We start from the raw sequence: 21,321 nt of genomic DNA, 5'->3' as shown, positions 1-21,321 counted from the left end.
TTGTAATCGGATTACAGATACTTTTGGAAAAAAATGTATGATTACTTTTGGATTACTTCAATTGAAAAAGAAATAATTACGACACGTTGCATGCTTGATTTTGTTTTTAAATGTTTTGAATGAAAATAACAATTGCGCGCCTCTGTTGTGTGGTCATCATGCGAGCAAAGGTGGGCGCGCAGGTTAGTAACTGATGAAGTGCGAGTTTCATTTTGGTTGGTTGGGTGGCTAGTAAAAACAAAGAACAGTATATCTTCGATAATATTAGCCGACCCATATAAAATATGATTTAGGTATCCTTTTGAGAACAATAATAGGCTACATGTTTTCTTCAAGTTTGAAGGTTTATTTGTCAAATGCACCGAACAAGGCCAGGAAGAGTTACACTGAACAACTCAGCACTGGTGTCGTTAGCCCTGGTTGCCCGTGGTGATAGCCCCAGACCACAAATGGACCCAAAAAATAAATAGCCGCTGATCTATTAATCTGTAATTCTGATTGCGCTTTATTGCAATGTATTTATCAGGTTTTGGCTTTAAATAAGTGGATTAACTAGTATTTCATACGTATCAAATGCTGTTCCCGAAGTCATCTTGTGGGACAAGACCTGTCACAGAAATATTTGCGCTTCACAAAATGAAAGTAGAAGTGGCGTTTTTATATGTAAAAAAGTTGGTTGGGGCACAAACCATTTCAAAATATAGGATACATACCAGTAAAGCTACAAAACTCCCTTTTGCTACTGATGTGTTTATTTAACAACGTGGCTTCACAAGACAGTTCTAACGACAGAGCGGCTTGCCTCTATCAGGTGTTGTAGTACACATACTGGAGAGAGAGACCTTCTTGTGTAATTGCTCTCCTCTCTCACACATGTAAAATTAACCTAAATAAGGAATGCAACCAAGCTCAGGACCAATGTGCCTACAGGGCCATACGCAAACAGCAATGAGCTCAACACCACTGAAGGCCACAACGAAGCGGAAAGACAACTTTTTAGGGATACAGATCCATTCTATGACAATAACCTTAATAGATAAGCATGGACACACTGACACTCGTCACCATCTATATCGATCGATCCAGCACAAAAATATGACCAATGCACGAACAAGCACCACAAAGGCGGGATGATAAAATATGCTTTCACTCACCAAGGCTGAGGGCTCACTTGAAGAGAAAGGTGGCACGGCGGTTCTTCCGCATATTCTGGACATTCTCCTTTAAATGGGTGAGCGCACTGCTAATCCCAGGTGCATGGATGCTCCGTTTTTGCAGAGTGTTATATAAAACATCAAACTTCTGGCATAAGGAAGAAACAAAATTCCAGGAGCTGCAGAAAAGCTCGGTCCCAGAGTTTTTTTACAGGCCGTACGCCTCACTTATGGTGGCCTCATCTCATCCTGGTTGTGTGCGTATGTCCTCCATACACAGGAGCAGCGCAGCGCGGTTTTCCCAAACTGCATTGACAGTTTTCTTTTAAAGTTCCATCGTACAGCAAGTGGCCTTGGTGTTGCCTCACCATCATAAGACTGAGCGATGCGCTTTTCTCCCAGCTTCAGTGGTTCCAGCACACCCGTGATACTATTAGTTTTATATTTGACTTCCACAAACTCCAAAAACCTCTCTGTCACTGTATTGTCAGACAACATGTATCGCAACACAACCACCATTTGTGATTAACAGGAGATATCAGTTGTCTCATCTGCCTGTATGTCAACAAATTATGTCTCGTCCACTTCCTTGGCTATCTCCTCCCTGTACACTTCATACATACAGTCCAACAGTTCATTTTGTACAGTGCTTGATGTCCCTTTGAAGATGGGCTGAGCATCATAGTGCCTCTGAAGTCTTGAATTGCCCTCACACATAGTCTAGAAAATGCATCTGAATATTCCAGGATTCAGGGAGTCCACAGACTCGTTGTACCCCCGCAGTGCGGTTTCACATTTTCTACACAGTTTAATACATGTTATGATCTGACTGAGAACATATCTGTTTTCCCTCCACCTGTTTGTTATGCTGCTCAATGGAGCGCCTGTAAGCACTGTCAACTTGGGCTGTGACATTTACCCTTCCAAGTAAGCCCAATTTCACAGCATTGTCTAGATGACTTCAGCTGCTCTCATGTTTTGCAATACTCTCAGAAAGATGTTTCAAATCTTTGTAACCTGTCCTTGACCAATTACCATCTCAACCACATAGCAGACATGGAAAACAGAAGAGTGCCTTCTTTTGTATGCTAACTGTTAGCCACCTTTTCTTCAAAAACCACTCAACATTAAACCTGCGGTTACCTTGACCAGCAGTTTGAGTGATGACATCCCGTGTCTGATAGGTAACCAAGTCGCTTTACTTCAAGTTTCTCCTCCAAATTAAGGGTTTCAAACCGGTGCTCAAGTATGAAATCCACTTTATTAATTTTCTCAAGTTATCTGGCGTTTGTGAAGCTAACAAGCTAGCTAAAACCATCTACCGCTCTTCTTGCCGACGAATGTTGGCGCCAGACAGACAGACAGCCAATCAGGTCTGAGATACGAAATGACTCTGTAGTGGGGCTACCGGTCTGAAGCAGCAATGCAGGGACCAATGAACATGAAATTAAAAAAACTTTTTAGAAATATGTTATATTCATAGATAATAAATTATAAGAAGGAATCTTAACAATAATAACAATTTTGTGGCAGTTCTTTCTGTTGACAAGAGGTGGGGCTGTGCCTTAATGACCAGTCGACCCTGGAAAGTAGAAAACAAAAGTAGATTACCAAGCCCTTTAAATGTGTACAATTGTTTCAATTTAGTATCATGTCGAGTCGCCAACCTAGGGTCCTAACTATCCCTGCAGTATTCACCGCGAGGAGAGCAAAGTTGCTCGGTTTACTAGAGCATTACATTCCGCCTACTACTGGTGACCCACTCTGAGCCTGTCCACTCTGAGCCATGCAATAGCCTGACAATGTCAAAAGTAAACAAAACCACTGAATTGACAACAAGGAAGTGTTTGCTGATAAATAGAAAAAGACATTACAAATCATACATTATGAAATAAGTAGAGTGTGATAAAAATGCTCTGTCACTCTCTCTTATCTTTCTCTCTCTCTCTCTATATATTTTTTATCTCTGACACACAGCCACACCATCACTCCGTTCGCGCTTATTCCACCCACGCATTCACACATTTTGCTGCTCATCTGCCCCTCCTCTATTGGCTTTCACTTCCTTTTTTAGTTTAGGGCACCTGTAATGTTGTTCCAGCTCATAATCTCAAAAGGAGCCTGTTCTACCAGGTTAACTCGCTAGAACACAGGGGGGGAGGGATCCAATACCGTAGTCCTGGGAGGGTTACACAGAGATAGGCATAAATACACTGCCAAATAATGGGTCAGTGACATGTGTGAGGAGATTCACGGATTGCACTCATGAAGGAGCAAGGAGGAAGTGGATGTAAAAGGTGAGTCAAATTCTTCTTACTTTCCGAGCTGTCTAAAAATGGATAGTTAGGGTCTAATTGACTCAGCACACTGCTACATTTCTACCTTTTCTATATGGGAATTAAAATACACTGTTGGAGATGGTAAGGTGAAGTTACATTTCTGATTATATAATGTGTCAATAATATCCATTTATGATAAAGAAACAAACGTATAAAGAAACAAACATATAAAGAAACAAACTTATAAAGAAACAAACTTATAAAGAAACAAACATATAAAGATAAGGGAAGTCCCACTTGATTCAAGAGTGCGGTGTTTGTCTGAAGCCGTCTGGGTGAGACAGGAAGATATTGTCAGAGGGCCGTTTGACACAGATTCAACTATAAATGAACTGTTTTTAATACAGAAAATGTATATCTAATGCAAACAATATTATTATGGATGAGATCAGGTGAAATGTTGTCCCAATGCAGATTGAATGTATTTCTTTTTACGATTTAAGAAAAGATTTCCCTGTATTAGGACAAGTTGGGACACACGTTTTCATCCCCTTGCACTGATGCAAAATAAAGAGGAAACAATAAGATCCTTTTGGTTTACACACATTAATAATTATGATTTTGCCAATTGCTGATTGAATTTGTCATACAGAAACACACGTTTATTGTTTTAGAAAAAAACCCAAAATTGCACAGACAACTTCTAACCAAATTATTTAGGCACCTCCAGATGAGTCCCAAAATTGTTTCAGGGGTCCAGATGGGATTTTTAATGCAAACTGGGCAACTTTACTTTTGATACTTCTAAGAATTTTCTCCACTTTCGTCTGTTAGTTGTTTTTCTTTTATGAAACGTGTATTATTGAGGTCTAGAGGAATATCTTTGTCCGCAACCATAAACAACCTACAACTGTAAAATAATCCTTAAAGGTAAATTACACGTATACTAAAAGTACTGAATGAGACCACATTAATATGCCAACCTAACCGTGCATTTCCTTACTCCTCCTAGTCATGTTGTGGTCGAGAGCCTGGGACGACCACTCGGATCCCGGGTGCGGTTGTGTTTCTATTCCCTCCTCCTCCTGTCCACCATCATTGTCATGGTCCTGTTTGCGCTTCCTAGCAGTTTCCTTCAGATGGACTGGTGGACCAAATTATCACCTGTATCATATTACCACATATGGACCAATCAAAGCCTGTGGTGGGTTGGACCAATCCCAACCACATTACCGATCTCCCTCCTAACTACATCACCACCCCGACCCCCGACCCTATCCCCAACCCCACCCATGACCACACTCCCACCCCCACCCCTGACCACATCACCACCCCGCTCCCTGGCCACATCACCACCCACACCAGCCAATAAATATCATAAAGGCCACCCTCGTAATTTCCATTTCATCATAGACCAACCAAGCAAATGTATGACTGAAAACCCATACCTGGTGCTGTTGGTCCCAGTGGCACCCGGTAACCCAACCGCCCGGGACGCCATCCGCAGGACTTGGGGAAATGAGACCCTGGTACATGGGAGGAAGGTCCAGACTCTCTTCATGCTGGGGCTGCCAGGAGGACCAGGTGCCCAGGAGTTGCAGAAGAAGGTAATTAGGATGAATGTAATTTTCCTTGACCTGAACTAACAAAAAACAATAAAAACAATAACTAACAAATAAAAAAAAATCCTCACCCGTGGATTTTGTTGAATCCAAATTCCTATTGCAGCAAAACACAATACGCTTAGGAGTTAAAGATCAAGAGGTCCTCCAAAGCACATCTCACTAAACTCTTCTGCATCTTCTCACGCTGCTCGCTCAACCAGAAGCCACTCATCTTCACCCCCCTGCTCGCAGGACAACCCAACTGGGTTTGCCAGTGCCCAACCTACCACAAAATCACCGCCATGCGACGATGCATGATAACTCTGACACCAGCCCAGGACTCTGCCCATTTGCACTGCGCCCAGGCACTGCCAGCCCACTGCCAGCCGGATTTGAACTCCTGGCTGCAATGACATAGCTGTACTCAGAATCATGTGACAGTACCGCTACCATTTGGGAGCCCTGAACTAACTTCACTGTGGCCCAACATTCACTTGATTTGTATGATTTGATTGACATGTTTTCTTCCATTTACGTATATGCTTCATTCAGGTTGGAGGCTGTTGGGAAAGAGGGAGGATTTTTACTAAAAGTCCCCAGCAGTATGTGCGCAAGACGAAGCGGGCTAGACTTAACCTTTCTCAACCTGATTTGACATCCTCTTGATTTTGATTTGAAGGTACACCAGGAGAACGACTTGCATCAAGATCTTCTCCAGAGCAGCTTCATGGACACGTACCTCAACCTCACCATCAAGACCTTGGTGATCATGGATTGGCTGGCCACCCGCTGCAGCAACGCCACCTTCGCCATGAAGATCGACTCGGACATGTTCCTCAACGTAGAAAACCTAATGACAATGCTCCTGAGGCCAGATGTCCCTAAGGTGAATTTTGAATATCTTTGTGTCTTTCCCTCTCTCATACTGTTTCTCTTCTTTTTACATCTTCAAGAAGTAAATACAATAAACAAATCCCTTCCCTGCACCCCAAGGTAAACTACCTGACGGGGATGCTAATGTGGGATCGACCAGTTATCCGAAACCAGAATTCCAAATGGTACGTTCCGTTTGAGATGTTAGCCGACAACACGTATCCAACCTATACGCTCGGAATGGGCTACGTCTTCTCAAACGACCTGCCTAAGAGGCTTGTGGAAGCAGCCAAGGACATTAAGCCTTTCACTATAGAAGATGCCTACATTGGTGCCTGTATGAAAAGACTGGGTCTCTCGCCCACTTCCCCGCCCGACCCGTGGCAATGGAAAGCTTATCTTAGCAAATACAATCGCTGTGAATTCTCCAAAATCATCACTTACATCTTAGGCCACTCCTCTCAGATAGTGGACTACTGGATGGACCTGAAGAAGACACCGGGGCCACCCTGCCCCTAGAAACAGATCTAATGTCAGTTTTAAACTTTGAGGTTGAGGTTCATTTATTTATTGCCTTTATTTATACAAAAGAGTGAGGCTGAGACCCTATATTTAAAAATATAAACATCACAAAATACATATTTAAAACACTTAAAATGCAGATAAAACACACTAGTAAAGTATGAATAACACTTAAACTCAACAGCAACTCGACCATTATCATTGACTCAGATTGTCTGCTAGAAACCAGAACATCCAGCCTAATACCTCTCTGCAGTTTCCAGTGGTGAGGGACATGGCTTTCAAAGGCAGTTTTTCCCTGTTTTAGTATAAACACACGGAATCTCCAACAGTAACCACTCTTGGGATCATGTTCGATAACACGGACCACAAGTAGATCCTAGATGTGTCTGGGACATTTCTAAGTGGGAGCCTCCTCATGGGGATTCGATTACCCATAATGAGATTGGGTATAAAACGATGGTGGTGGTGGGTTGGGATGACAAACCCTTTATCCAACGCCATGCTGGTCTGATCAGGGACCTGCTTGAAGTGTTCCTGTGTTTGGACCGAAAGCAGGAACATGAGGGCTGGCTGGCCTAGCTATTGCTTACAGGAGTACATCAGACATTGCTTCCTGCGCGAACACATTCAAACATAATGTTGTTTTGTGGTTCTGAACTCAAACGTGGACGTTTGGGGACTTTTTTAAAAGGTTCTGACTGAGAATGAATTTATTTTGTTTTTGGAAACCTCAGGAAAACAAATAAAAAGATCTCTTCACTGTCTGGTTGCATTCCCTTGCTAAGATGGCTGATTGCGCCCGCATGTTTGCCCATCCCTAAAAAGCCTCCACCACCTGTAACCGCTTTTAGCGAGACCTGTTTTTCTAGAGTCGAAAGACTACAGCCACAAGGGTGTTGACATTACTCCAGTTGTTTTACTTAAGTCAAAGCACATATTGTTAATAATATGAATCAAAGAATATATTAAGGAGCTTGCACATCCATGTACATACACCTGGATATACAGGGGGTGGACAAAATAACGGAAAAGGATGGTTAGATTGATCACAATTAAAAACACAGCTGCACAGGTCAGGTTGGGTTCATTAGCAGTACATAAGCATAAAATGTTGAACAAAGACATTTTTATAAATCTGTTTGAATCTCAGTAGTGAAGTCACATATAGTTACAGAAAGACCCTCCCTATCCTACATTGACCCATCATGAGACTATTCAAATCCCTCAGTGTGCCAACTCCTTTATCAAGGAATACACAAACATTCTTGTTGACTAAAGACAAGCAAATAGGGTGTGTTCAGTGGTCAACGAAAGAGGTTGGGTTTTCTTTTCATCCTCCACAATGGAAGGAGTTAAAATCAAATACCAGTGATGCCATTGTGAGAGAATGCAGGAGGAATGAAGCACCTGTACGACATGATGGAGTGCGCAGAGGTTTCTGAATGATGAAGGATGTAGAAACAAAAAAGGACCCTTGTTGAGTTGTCTTGAAATGTCACTATACTAATCTTCTGTCTTGGCTCCTTTTGGTCAAACAAAAAACAAGCAAGGTTTTATTGTGTTCCTATGCTATGATATTGAATAAAGGAAATCCAGACAGATGACATAAGGGAAAAACTGGGCCTACTAAAGTGTCAGATTTCAAATGGGTAGCATTTGTATTTAGATCATTACACTTATTTTACCTGGTACATCTTACATTAAAGCAGACACTCACCTTGAGCAACCTTCAGTTAGTGCATATGTTTTAAGAGCACAAGGTGAAACAACCACACAGCTGAGCTATGACTGACATCACACTCTAAAGTTCAGAAAGAAACTGGAGTAAACAAGCTTGCTCAGGGACAAAACAAAATATTTTTCATCTTGTCGGCTCAGGGATTTGATCGAGGAACCTTTCGATTACTTCACAGTTCGCAAATCTTTTGCCCATGTGTTCATGTAAAAAAGCAAGTGCTGAAACGTTTAGGGAAGATTTTAGAAGCTGGTGGACCAAAGTTAAAAGCAAAAGGGAGACAGACAGCATAGTGTTTAGTGTATGGTCATATGCTCTAACACTTACTTTCACTTTTGATTCAAAAGTCCACAAAATATTTTGTAATATTTTGTGATATTTCAAAGCAATTTAGATTTCATACACAATTCAGTGCTTCATTTCTCACAAGAACAGAAATCCAGTGAATTGTGTAGAACTGTAATGACCAGGGGAATGACAGATGGACTCTGCTTTCTGCTTTATTCAAACACACAGGACACTGGTACATACAGTTGTTTGTTAAATGTTCTCATGATCATCTATCTGAAATCTCTTTCTAGTACAAGATCCCAGCTTGCAAACAAATCATTGACTTAGAGGATGAAATGAGAGCAACCTTTGATTCTAGCCTAGCAGCACAAAGACAGACCCCCCCCCCCCACCACAAACCAAACAACCTGTTGAACACTTGAACCTCATTTTGACAAAGGATTGTGGTGGTGACATCCGAGACAGGGTGAAGTCACATTGTTCATTTTAAATATAGGGATCTTGGAGGAGCTCCACAATTTCAATGGGAGGATATCATGTGACCAGAGTGCAAACCCACGCATACACGTCTATCCGCATTCTTAAAATGGCATGGTGGAACCCAAGCCTGACAGGATATTCCATCAAAACAAGCCTGTTAAATGGAGGCAGTGGCGCCGTCCCACTGATCCCTGAGGGGAGTGGCAGATGCAAGTCCTGGGTCCTGCAGCTCATTGTCTTCTGGTAACTGACCCAGGTAAAATTCGAGAACCTTTGCGGTAACCTCGTCTGTAACCTCGTCAGTCTATTTGTTTGAATGACATTTTAAAGGAAGACTGGGTGGGGGAATTCCAGACACAAAGAAAGCAATGTGATTGGTCAACAGATCTCACAGGGCTTAGTTAGTTATGCAGGTTTGCTCCAATTCACAATAAATGGCAAATGAAAACAGGTTTCCTAAATGGGAACATTGGCAACATTCAAAACAGTAGAAATATTTGATTTATTTCCAGTTTTCTGTGTCTAAAATTTCAATATGGTGATTCTAATTGACTAAGCACCATCCAGTGGTGGTGGGGTTTGTGTTGGAAAGAGTTGGCTTGTCTTGCACTCAAATGACTTCCTGTGGTAGGCAACATGCCTGTCAGGCAGTGGTTGTCAAGGAAATGCGTTCTCCTTCAGGTTGCACAGGTGGTTGATGTTTCTGCTTTATACTCCCTGGTTGATGTTTTGTAGACCTTACCTGTAGCCCAAAATAAAAACAACGCTTTGATTGCAAAAAGGGCAAGACAAATGGAGTAACTGTACATGCATGATATTCTAATTGAACAGTTTTTTTGACAGGATCTGGTAACTGTTAGAGTCAGGAACAGGTTGGGTTTTTGAGCTGAACCTGCACCACAAAGACCATATTCATTTCAAGACCTGCAAAAATATAATAAATTATTCAACTGAGTCATCCCACTTTGGACCCACACCATTTCAGACTTTTAAGAAATATTTTTAGCTTGAACTACAATGTCTGTGTGTGTGGTCACGGTTGAATCAAGTCAAGCATTCCTGAAACATTATTTATTTTAACGATCGTTTTATTTTTAAAAAATTAAGTTAATTGATTTCATCTAAATGTACCCATAGTTTGTAGGCTTAATATGTTATTTTCAGTGAAGCTATTACTATAGGTTTATGGTTAACAGATTCAAGAGGAGATTAAAGCTGCGAGCAGCGTTTCAGGGGGCCAAGCGGGGCATAGGAAGCATCTCACTGCATGCTCTCACTAGAGAAACGTTTTGCTATTTAAACATGCCCAATGCCGCTAGTAGTCAGGATGTCCAAGGAGAGGAAATCAAAACAAAACAAAAAGACCTTGAAACCAGAAAAGGAAACAGGCAATCCTAGTTCAGCCGATTAGGAGGGATGAATATTGTTGTCGCTGGCAGGTTTCAATCCCTGGTTTTCTATGTGGCAGACTGTCTTTAATAATTACACTATTTAAACCGCCGAATGTAACTTTTACCTCAGCCATTACATTTTTGCTGAAATAACGTGGACAAAATAAAATTTATTAACGGAACTAAAGAGTAGTCTTGCACAAAGATTGTATAGATAATAGCTATACATCCTACTTATAACGAAAACAATTACTCCAATCACTCCATGGCTGTTTTGTGTCTTTGGAAAACAATAACAGTATTTAAGGGTCACGTAAAACAATTATTCTAAATATATGAGAATCATGGTATTACAGAGGGGATATATATTGTTCTGTGAAGGCTGAAAAGTACAGAGTGGCTATACATTTCTGAAATACAATATTTGGAACATCTCAGAGGGGAATTGAACCAGGGTCATAATATTGAAGAACAGGGATGTCCCCACTACACCACAGGAACTACTGGTTGTCCCTACAGCTCTCTATCCTCTACAAATGTAAATTTTACCCCAGCCATTACAATTTTGCTGAGATAATGTGGGCAACAAAATGTTTGTAATGGAACTAAAGTGTACTGTTGTACAAAGATTATAGCTAATAGCTATACATCCTACTTATAACAAAATCAATGACTCCAATCACTCCATGGCTGGTTTCTTTGTTTGGAAAACAATAACAGCATAAAAGGGTCACGTAATACAATGATTCTCGCAAATAAATGAAAACCATGGTATTTCAGATATGTATTGTTGTGTGAAGGCTGAAAAGCACCTCATGGAAAAGCATTTATGAGATACAAAATTTGGAATGTCTGAGAAGGGAATCAAACTGAATCACAATATTGAAGGACTGGGATGTTCCCACTACACCACAGGGCCGGCTGGCAGATTGAATAGTCTCATCGGGTTGTGATCTATAATAACCGAAATAGCAAACACAAATCCACCATAAACATTTACAATAATATAACTTTTAAAGCTAATGGTCCAGTTGTCCTTTACACCAATTGTTATCCAAATCCATTCAGCTGTTTCGGAGGAAATGTCGTTTAAGTGTGTTTTTATCAACGGCAAAATCGTGAGAAACATCAGTTATGTTTATAGCGCCCCCAAGCAGTATTTCTGTATGGGAGTTTTCCTGTCCATTCCCAGCAGACATATTTACGAGAATGTTTTGTTTTGTAGCTGTTTGATGTTCCATTTGGGTTTAATGGACGTCTAAAGTCATAGACCTGCCCAGCTCAATTTCATTCACTGATTTCGGCCATATTGTTTGAGATATCAACTTTCCTTATATAACATTTAAAGATAATGGTTCGAAGGTCCTTCACACCAAACGGCATGCAAATCCGTTCAGCAGTCTCGGAGGAGATGTCCTTAACGAGTTTTTCACAGAAGTCAAAATGGAGGCCATATTGTTTGAGATATCAAATTTTCTTATATAACTTTTAAACACAATGGTCCAGTGGTCCTTTACACCAATTGTCAACCAAATCTGTTCAGTGGTTTCGGAGGAGATGTTGCTTAAGTGTGTTTTTATTAACAGCAAAATCGTGAGAAACATTGGTGATGTTTATAGCGCCCCCAAGAGGTGTTTCTGTGTGGGACTTTTTCTGTCCATTCTTGAGAGACACATGTACTAGTACGTTTCGTTTCATAGCTGTTTGATATTCCATTTGGGAATAATGGACGTCCAAACTTATAGACCCGCCCAGCTCAATTAGACTCACTGATTTCGGCCGTACTATTTGAGATATCAACTTTCCTTCTATAACTTTTAAAGATAATGGTTCAAAGATCCTTCACACCAAACGGCATGCAAATCCATTCAGTGGTCTCGGAGGACATGTTTGGTCAGCATGAGAAGGGGTATATCTGGAACTTGGTTGCGTGTCTCTACGACATTCGGTTCATGAGATCTGAGCTTCACTTTTTCCATTTTCGACTGAGTGCTACAGCGCCACCATGAGGAGTATGGGTACCACGATGGCATCCTTCGGACCTTGGCTGTCTACAATCAGGCAAAGTTTGGAGCGTTTTGAACCAGAGGGGACCGAGCTATGGACCTCTGAAAATGGCCCTGGACAATAATAATAATAATAATAAAACATACAAAAATAAAAGGGTTCCAGCAACTTCGTTGCTTGGCACCCTAATTAACAAAGCTCAAATGCAGCACACATCTTCCATACAGGAAGACATTTTGAACAAAATCCACTCAGGGTTTTGTTCAGAACAATTCTAATCCCTATTACGCTCATAAACCCTCATGTACACTCATTTACACACTCACATTCACTCACATTCAATTCCATGCATTTTGTTTAATTGAGAATGGACTTTTTTGGCAGTATCTGTTAAGTCACTCTCGATAAGAGTCTGCTAAATGACTAAAACAGTTGAGGACGGATAAATAACGTCACTGAGGAAATGACATAACATTTCACATGAAACCGCACACTGTGTCTGGATACAGAACTCTTAAACAGAGTTTAGCGTGAAATTAGCATGTGTTGGTAGGCCTAGGCGTGATGAAATGGTTCATGTGCACCAATCCCTTGATCTGTAGTATCTTTCATGATGGGCTTTGAAGACATCCAGATGCATACTTTATACATTTTGTCAGAAACTAGACTTTAGATATAAATTATATCTCACTTGATATAGATGATAGACATTTGTTGTATATAAAATATAATAAAAATAAACACAATCATCTTGTAATTAAAGTCTAGGGTGAAGGGCAGCTGAAATACAGCATTGTGCAAAATACTTGCACATGTAAAACAATTACACGAAGGTGCCTTCAAAAATAGCAAAATGAAACATTTCTAAACAAAAGAAAAATACTTAAAAGAGCAATGGAGAAAAAACAAAGAAAAACAAACATTCAATATTTGCTGTAATATTTGGTTGCCTAATATATTTGCCCAGTACTGCATGACTGCATAAAGCTTGCTTTAAAAGGCTCCTAAACTAACTTGCCAGGAAGTGCCTAAAGCATGGGAGGAAAACGATTAGCTCCCCTATTGTTGGGAGTTCAACAGTTGGGCCTGGCTTGATTAAGAGGACAGCAGACCAGGGATGTGGGCTGGCCCAAATACATGTATGACTCTCTTGACCAGGAGAAGTCTAAATCATCGATCGCAGTTGCTTCGGTGTGCAGTTTGAACTTCGAACACGTAGCATAGCCAACAATCAGTCTGTCTGAGTTGCTCATATTCCATGGTAGGAAATATACGTTAAGAATGGCTGAGGAATATTCGTTCTCTTACATGTTTTATTTTTAATTTAAATAAGCAGCTCATGTTATTCACACGATCTGACAACCTGACGCACTTCTTCCACAAGAACATCTGGCATATGAACGGTCGACCGATATCAGTATAGAAGGGGCTGTGGAGGACAACACCGTACCTTGCTCCCGTTACTGTCATTTAAATTGATAAGGAAGACTCTACTTTGCTAAGTACGTCGAGTCATGTGCAGGACTTAATTATCAAGGGACACAACATGAGGTAGGCTTTCGTCTTTCTGTAAAGTGTTTTATTTTAAGTAAACACCTGTTAATTGTGCCAGGCACCTTATACTGAACTTGGTTGTAGGTAAGATATAGGCGTAAAGGATTATTCACTTCCGTCCTTGAGTAGGCGAGTTTGTAGCAAGGTTCACTGTTTTTGTGCAAGCTTAAGGGCAACAAAAATGGCTTTACATGTTATTACTGCACAGTGCACCATCATACCAAATCATAATTTAATGCTTAAAAGTGATTTGATCTCCAGTATGCTATTACCAATAGAAATTGCATACTGGAGAAAAGAGCTTAACACAGGTGTTTTTTCTGCGTTTTCTTGGGCTCGCACCCCATTGTCGTCATATCCCGAGGCCTTTATCACAACAAAATATGTACATGCATTCAGGCACGCGTTTCTTACATATGTTCACCCAACCACTAAGTTTCTTGTGAAATATAATGAATACATTTATTATTTTAACACATCCTCTTAATTTAGTCACTATAACAACCATAGACTGTATATATAATGGACGACGCCCTTTCGCTCTTTTCCATTGGTGAAAAATGAAGCCACCAGTGTCCTGATACGACGCTGACATCTTGGACTTGCGTCTGCGCAGATAGCGATCTTGGGACCAGTTCTGCGCAGTAGTTATGCGCAGTAGCTAGAAGGAAGTAAAGCCCTAAAGCCGCGAAATCAACGGCCCCACCCCTGTGCCCCGCCCTCACTCTCCCTCGCAGAATGCGCATACCGTAATCAATCGCAAGTCCAAGTACAGTACAACCTTTGCTTGTTAAACCTAGACGATATGTTATAGCCTAACTTACATCATGTTTAACCTTAATTTAGAATAGGCCTAATACAAAAATAATTGGTAACTTCTAGCTAACGATCACCTGCTAGCTATTAACATGGCTATTAACGAGGCTTGTTGTCTTTTAGCTAACGTTAGCTAGCCCATTACATGTATTTACTAATTAAATAGCTTATAAATTTAACTTACCGAAAAAAATTCAAAGATCGATTGGAAATGCCAGATCGGTTAGCACAATGTACTGCAGAACAACCCATTATGTCCGTGTGAAATTATAGAAATTTAGAGATTAAATGTAAAGTTCCAATCTCCTCAGTCCTCCGAAGATTCAGTGGCTCCTCGGCTCAGATAGCTGTCAATCACAGCTGTGAATCACGACATCACACCACCGTTTTTAGAGCATTAAATAACTAACTAAAAACAAACTTATTTTAAAAACAAACTCTTGAATTTACATTAGCGTGATACAAACTACAGTAAATGACAGAAACCAGCTTCGGAAAAAATATATTTGAAGGGTAATTTAATTGTTTAGTTGGTCTCGCGTCCCATTGAATAACATGGGGAGGGCGGGGTTTATGACCTATACTGGGACCACTCACCAGGGGGCGATCGAGACGTTTTGGCTTCACTTTTCAGGGCTTGTGCGGCACGCTTGATAACAACCAACTAAATGCAACCAATTAAGACAAGTGTTTCAAAATGACAGTAGTGCCGAATGTAATTTGCTACCGTACATTACACTGTTTTCACATTAAGCAAAACTATACTGTACTGTAGGTGACTGAATTATTTCTATCCAATAAACTGTGATTAATGAAGACTTCTACATTAATTGATTCAAAAAACACAACTATTATTGCAACTTTCATTTTCTGTCCAATCAAATGGAACAAATACTCTAAGAGAGCGTAATTTCACGAAATGAAGGTTTAGCACACACTACTGTAATTCGCATCAATCGTGTCATCCACATTTGGCTGTGAGTTCTTGTCCATGTCACAATGAATATGTCCTTCCACCTCCATGATTGAAATATTCCTCACCAAGATTTAGGAAAGGAGCTTATGTGGGGCGGGTGAATGATAAGGAAACAGGGCTGTTCAGGCTAATAGGTAATGTAGCGGTCTGTTCAGGCTAATAGGTAATGTAGCGGTCTGTTCAGGCTAATAGGTAATGTAGCGGTCTGTTCAGGCTAATAGGCAATGTAGCGTTCTGTTCAGGCTCATAGGTAATGTAGTGGTCTGTTCAGGCTCAGTTTGAGAGCACAACACTCCCACCACCAAGGTTGTGGGTTTGAATCACATTGAGGTCACAAGTCGGGGGTCTTTAGGTGGTGATTCTGTACTTTTCAATCTGAACCATATAGTTGTTTAAACAATCTAAATATACAGTATACTAACAAAACAGTAAAGTGATCAATTAAGAACAATGTAATTAGTTGTAGTAAAAAGGTATTTAATGAGAGGAAAATCCATACCAAAAGTTACGCAAGTACTTTATGTACACAATGGGTTTTTTTTATTTGTGAAATGTCTTTCTAGATGGAAAAATAGATTTGACAGTGTGAACACACATCGACTAAGTAATGAGAGTGCTTTTTTTTTATAATCTGTTTTTTGTGTTTGTTTCTTCTATTTACAGTAGTGGAAAAATAACCACATACTAAATATTACCAAAGTACTACAATCAACAACTGGTTTACATTCACAGGGGAAAAACAACCAACCTGTAGATGTATTGATAATTGTAATGAAAGTTTTTGGTTGATTATCTTCAAAGAAATGCAAGTTTATTACATTTAAAACTTTTTCAAAATATTTAAATGACTGAGTGACTCAATTTTATCATGAGCTGAACTCAAAGATTTAAGACTATCTCTATGTACACAGTTTCACTGTATTGGGGGGGTCTCGAAAACCAGTCAGTATCTGGTGTGACCACCATTTGCCTCACGCAGTGTAACACATATCCTTTGCATAGAGTTGATCAGGTTGTTGATTGTGGCCTGTGGAATGTTGGTCCGCTCCTCTTCAGTGGTTCTGCGAAGTTGCTGGATATTGGCAGGATCTGGAACACGCTCTCATATACGCCGATCCAGAGCATCCCAAACATGCTCAATGGGTGACATGTCCGCTGAGTATTTTAGAGTGGCCTTTTTAGAGTGGCCTTTTATTGTGGCCAGCCTAAGGCACACCTGTGCAATAATCATGCTGTCTTATCAGCATCTTGAGATGCCACACCTGTGAGGTGGATGGATTATCTCGGCAAAGAAGAAGTGCTCACTAACAAAGATTTAGACAGATTTGTGAACAATATTTGAGAGAAAAAGGCCTTTTGTGTACATAGAGAAAGTCTTAGATCTTTGAGTTCAGCTCATGATAAATGGGGGCAAAAACAAGTGTTGCGTTTATAATTTTGTTCAGTGTATGTTTAGATCTGGAACACGCTCTCATATACGCCGATCCAGAGCATCCCAAACATGCTCAATGGGTGACATGTCCGGTGAGTATGCTGGCCATGCAAGAACTGAGATGTTTTCAGCTTCCAGGGACTGTGTACAGATCCTTGCAACATGGAGCCGTGCATTATCATGTTGCAACATGATGTGATGGTCGTGGATGAATGGCACAACAATGGGCCTCAGGATCTCTTCGTGGTATCTCTGTGCATTCAAAATGCCATCAATAAAATGCACCTGTGTTTGTTGTCCATAATACACGCCTGCCCATACCATAACCCCACTGCCACAATGAGCCACTCGTTGGATTATCTCGGCAAAGAAGAAGTGCTCACTAACACAGATTTAGACAGATTTGTGAACAATATTTGAGAGAAAAAGGCCTTTTGTGTACATAGAGAAAGTCTTAGATCTTTGAGTTCAGCTCATGATAAATGGGGGCGAAAACAAGTGTTGTGTTTATAATTTTGTTCAGTGTATGTTTAGGACTGATAATTGGATGATATTGAATTATTTGAAAGACACTGCTTTCTGCAACCTATATAAAGATATTCTGCTTAATATAGGGGCAATGTTCTGTAGAATTCTGCCTCTGTTTTCCACATTGAAAATTAATAGTGAAGACATCAAACCTATGAAATGACATGGAATCATGTACTATAGCAAACAAAGGGGTTATACTAATCAAAATATATTTAGATTCTCCCATGTAGCCAACCTTTGTCTTGGTGACAGCATTGGTTTGATCTGTGCAACACTTTTTAGTACCACTCCAGGTCCTGCCATTGCAGCACAGCAGTCCAACAAACGTTTGCCTTGTGTAAACCGGAGATGACACATTATGTGAACGGTTTGCTTTTCTCAAAACAACCGATCTCTGTAACGTGCATTTCTGTCACAACCTATTGTACAACACTGTGTGTCAAGAATCGGCTTGAGTCACTTGCAAGAATCAGAAATTGCTTGCAAGGTTTTCTGGGTGATGCTACCTGTTTACTCACATCTTTACTTGTATTCTTTTCCTCGTCTGTTCTCCGCAGCACAGCTCAGGTACAGTCCTGGACAACCCCCTCTAAAGGGCTCTCTATAAGATGCTGTGTTTTGTTTCTCCTGGTGGCAGTGGTGGTTTTTCTATCTTACTCCACCTTATACTGGACCCAGCAGAAACGGTCTGTCACGCCCGCTCCAGAGGACCCTGGACCGTACCATGTGGCCTATCCGCGGGGTTACAAATTTGTCACGGACGAACCCGAGAAATGTCGGACCGGAAATCGGGCCACGTTCCTGGTGTTGATGGTCCCTGTGGCGCCCGGTAACCATTCTTGTTTTCAGAGCACATCTGATTTGTTTGTTACAATGGAAAGGGGTTAGTGTGTCATTATTTTCTTGAAGTTATTAACATCAACATGTTGGTAGGTAACCGGCTTGCCAGGGACGCCATCCGCAGAACTTGGGGAAGTGAGACCCTGGTACATGGGAGGAAGGTCCAGACTGTCTTCATATTGGGTCTGCCTGGTGAACCGGGAGCCCGGGAGTTGCAGGAGGTTGGTTTTGACCATCTTAGTTCGTTTACTGTTGTTTTTCAGTGTGTTGTAGATTTGTATTCACAGTAATATTTAGGGATCCACAGATATTTGATTAAAAAATTGGCAACCTTTGTCATGGACGATTGGGAGAACCGATCTCTGATTTAAAACTTCTTTGATTATTGTAAGTGTCTCAGATCTTACTAGATGGAAAGAAGTAAAATACTCGTTGGCACTTTTTGTCTGCAGCTATAATTTTTGGCGTGTCCTGACCAATTGAAAAGGACAGTTTTTGTTAATAATGGGTGCATGGATCTAGCATAGGTAGTGATATTCAACAAAAATGGGCTTATTTCATCAAAAGTAATAGGCCTATTATTTCTCAAAATGCCCCCCCCCAAAAAAGAAAAAGGAAAAGAAAAGGAAGAACCAAAATAGATCAGTATCAACCTCTGATTGGCCAATCCAACAGAAATAACTTGTATCAGACTCAAACAAGCCATCTGGTGTATCCCAAATATTTTGATTGTTGTCTGTATGAAAGGTTACTGAGGAGAGCAGTGTGCACCACGACATCCTCCAGAGCGACTTCGTGGACAGCTACAGAAACCTGACCATCAAGACCATGATGATCCTCGAGTGGGTAGTGACGCGATGCCCCGAGGCCTCCTATATCATGAAGATTGACTCTGACATGTTCCTCAACGTCCAGAATCTGGTCTCCATGCTCCTCAAGCCCGAAACCCCCAAACAGGATTTCATGACCGGTTTAGTGTGGTGGCACAGCCCGGTAATCCGAAACCCGAACCAGAAGTTCTTCATGCCCTACAAGGTTTTTGCCGAGCCCGAGTACCCTCCATACCCACTGGGCTTGGGGTACATCATGTCTAGCGACCTGCCCAAGAAGATCCTGGAGGTGTCTCCACAGATCAAGGTATGTTGGTTTTGGTGCAGGTTTCCTTTCTTCGTCAGAAACATGGTGGGGGACTCATCTAGCATTCGTGAAGTGATTCATTCATTAATCTTTAAGACTTATGGTGGTGATCAACCATCGTTCATCAAGTCATTAATGAACTAATTGACTTATGGTCTGGATCTGTTCTGGTAATAATGTAACCTGTAATAATGTAGAAATAATGAAGCCATCCTTCCATCCGTCCCATTTCAGCCGATCTACATTGAAGATGCCTATTTGGGGATGTGCCTACAGCGCTTGGGCATCAAGCCCACTGATCCACCCAGTAAGACCCTCTTCGATGTCAACCCCTTCTTCAGCTACAGTCGCTGCAAACTAAGACGTGTGATTGCCGTGACAACCACAGGCGTACAACAACTGCTGAGGTACTGGCAGGACTATAGAAGTGCCGGCAAGGAGTGCTGAGGTAATCGCCGTGGCAACACTTCCTGGACCCCTAGTCCGGGGACTTTTGTGCAAGAAACTGAATTGTAGCCCTCAAACACTCCTTTTGAAGTGTGTTTGCCTTAGGTACTACTTTTTAAGTGACAAGGAAAGTGCCTTAGAAACGTGTGGGGGAGATCTTCTTACCTCATTGCCGCCATTGAGGAAAATGAATCACGGTATGATGCACGGATGCCAACTCACAGATGTTTGTTATCCCACCAGACGTCTGCGTTTAGCAACATAAACCATAACATGTATTCCAATTCGCATTGAGTAACCAAGTTCAAAATACATGTTCAAATTCATTAAATCAACCAGCTCAGGCTTTTTTCTAAACGTTCTCTCTCCTTTTGTGTCATTTGGATACAAGATGCATCGACTGAAAGATGTGGAGTGTCATGATGTTAGTATCGCGTCTATGTATGCGTCTATGTATGTCACTGGCTGTTTTAACAGCGTATTTGCCAGTAATAAGCTTTACCGGTATCAACTAACTTACTGGAATAGTCTTGATATAATAATAAGAATTGAGCAATTGCTATTTCATTTCATGGCATAAGAATGTATTTTTTTCTTTCATGGCAAAACAAGGTACTTTTTTCTTTAATTCGTGAGTGACATTTATACCTGTCAATAAAGGTAATGATAATGAACTTTTTTTTTTTTTATCAAGTGAAAATAAGAGAGAATTGTGGAATCTACCAGACATTATTAATAAATGTTGTTGCTCTCAATAGATTCAAACTTAGTGCCTCTCATGTGGAAGACCTGTCTTTAACAATTACGCCACAGCATTACACGTTTCTGCAGTCACTAGACTCCATAGAGGATTGTGTTAATATGAATAACGTTTCTTATTAAGTTTTCCTCCACCATAGCATCTATGAACTGTGTGGCTTTTGCCACTGGCCGTTTTAACAGCTTATTAGCCAGTTATCGGCTTACTAGTATCTACTCCTAGGAATAATCATAAGAATTGAGCAATTTCTAGCGAGACTGAAGATGAACCTTTCCATGCCAGAAACAGTCGCAATATGAGCGTATTACAGTTTCAGTTAAGGCTTACTATAATGTAAATACCGTATGTTGTAGCCAGCAAATGTGTTTGTCTATCTTGACCCAAAACGCATGCACGGATGCATACTTTGTAAATTCACCAGAAACAGTCGCAATATAACCGTAAACTGTTTAATTTCAGGCTTACTATAATGTAGTCACTGGAGGTTTT

The 21,321-nt window shown here is 40.8% G+C and overlaps 2 protein-coding genes across 3 annotated transcripts; both read left to right on the top strand.

The window, feature by feature from the left end:
* The first annotated feature begins 3,269 nt into the window (after positions 1-3,269).
* LOC105012104 (beta-1,3-galactosyltransferase 2) lies at positions 3,270-7,199 on the top strand. The gene is made up of 4 exons (XM_010872734.5): positions 3,270-3,451; positions 4,446-5,040; positions 5,717-5,923; positions 6,031-7,199. Exons 1-4 carry the CDS (start codon positions 3,420-3,422, stop codon positions 6,427-6,429), a joined length of 1,233 nt encoding a protein of 410 aa, XP_010871036.4. The 5' UTR covers positions 3,270-3,419; the 3' UTR covers positions 6,430-7,199.
* A 6,235-nt stretch (positions 7,200-13,434) lies between these two features.
* Positions 13,435-20,603, top strand: LOC105012103 (beta-1,3-galactosyltransferase 2). Of its 2 annotated transcripts, XM_010872733.5 has the most exons (6): positions 13,435-13,600; positions 13,724-13,890; positions 18,206-18,477; positions 18,582-18,709; positions 19,236-19,625; positions 19,860-20,603. In XM_010872733.5, exons 2-6 carry the CDS (start codon positions 13,886-13,888, stop codon positions 20,070-20,072), a joined length of 1,008 nt encoding a protein of 335 aa, XP_010871035.2. In that variant the 5' UTR covers positions 13,435-13,600; positions 13,724-13,885; the 3' UTR covers positions 20,073-20,603. The 2 variants fall into 2 exon arrangements, with proteins under 2 accessions (XP_010871035.2, XP_034150315.1); XM_034294424.1 differs by having other exon boundaries at positions 13,435-13,890.
* Positions 20,604-21,321: the final 718 nt, after the last annotated feature.

Source organism: Esox lucius, chromosome 9 (genome assembly GCF_011004845.1).
Source record: "Esox lucius isolate fEsoLuc1 chromosome 9, fEsoLuc1.pri, whole genome shotgun sequence".
In the NCBI taxonomy this organism is placed as follows: Eukaryota; Metazoa; Chordata; class Actinopteri; order Esociformes; family Esocidae; genus Esox; species Esox lucius.
The sequence above is the reverse complement of the archived record's forward strand: the minus strand, read 5'-3'. Positions and strand labels throughout refer to the sequence as shown.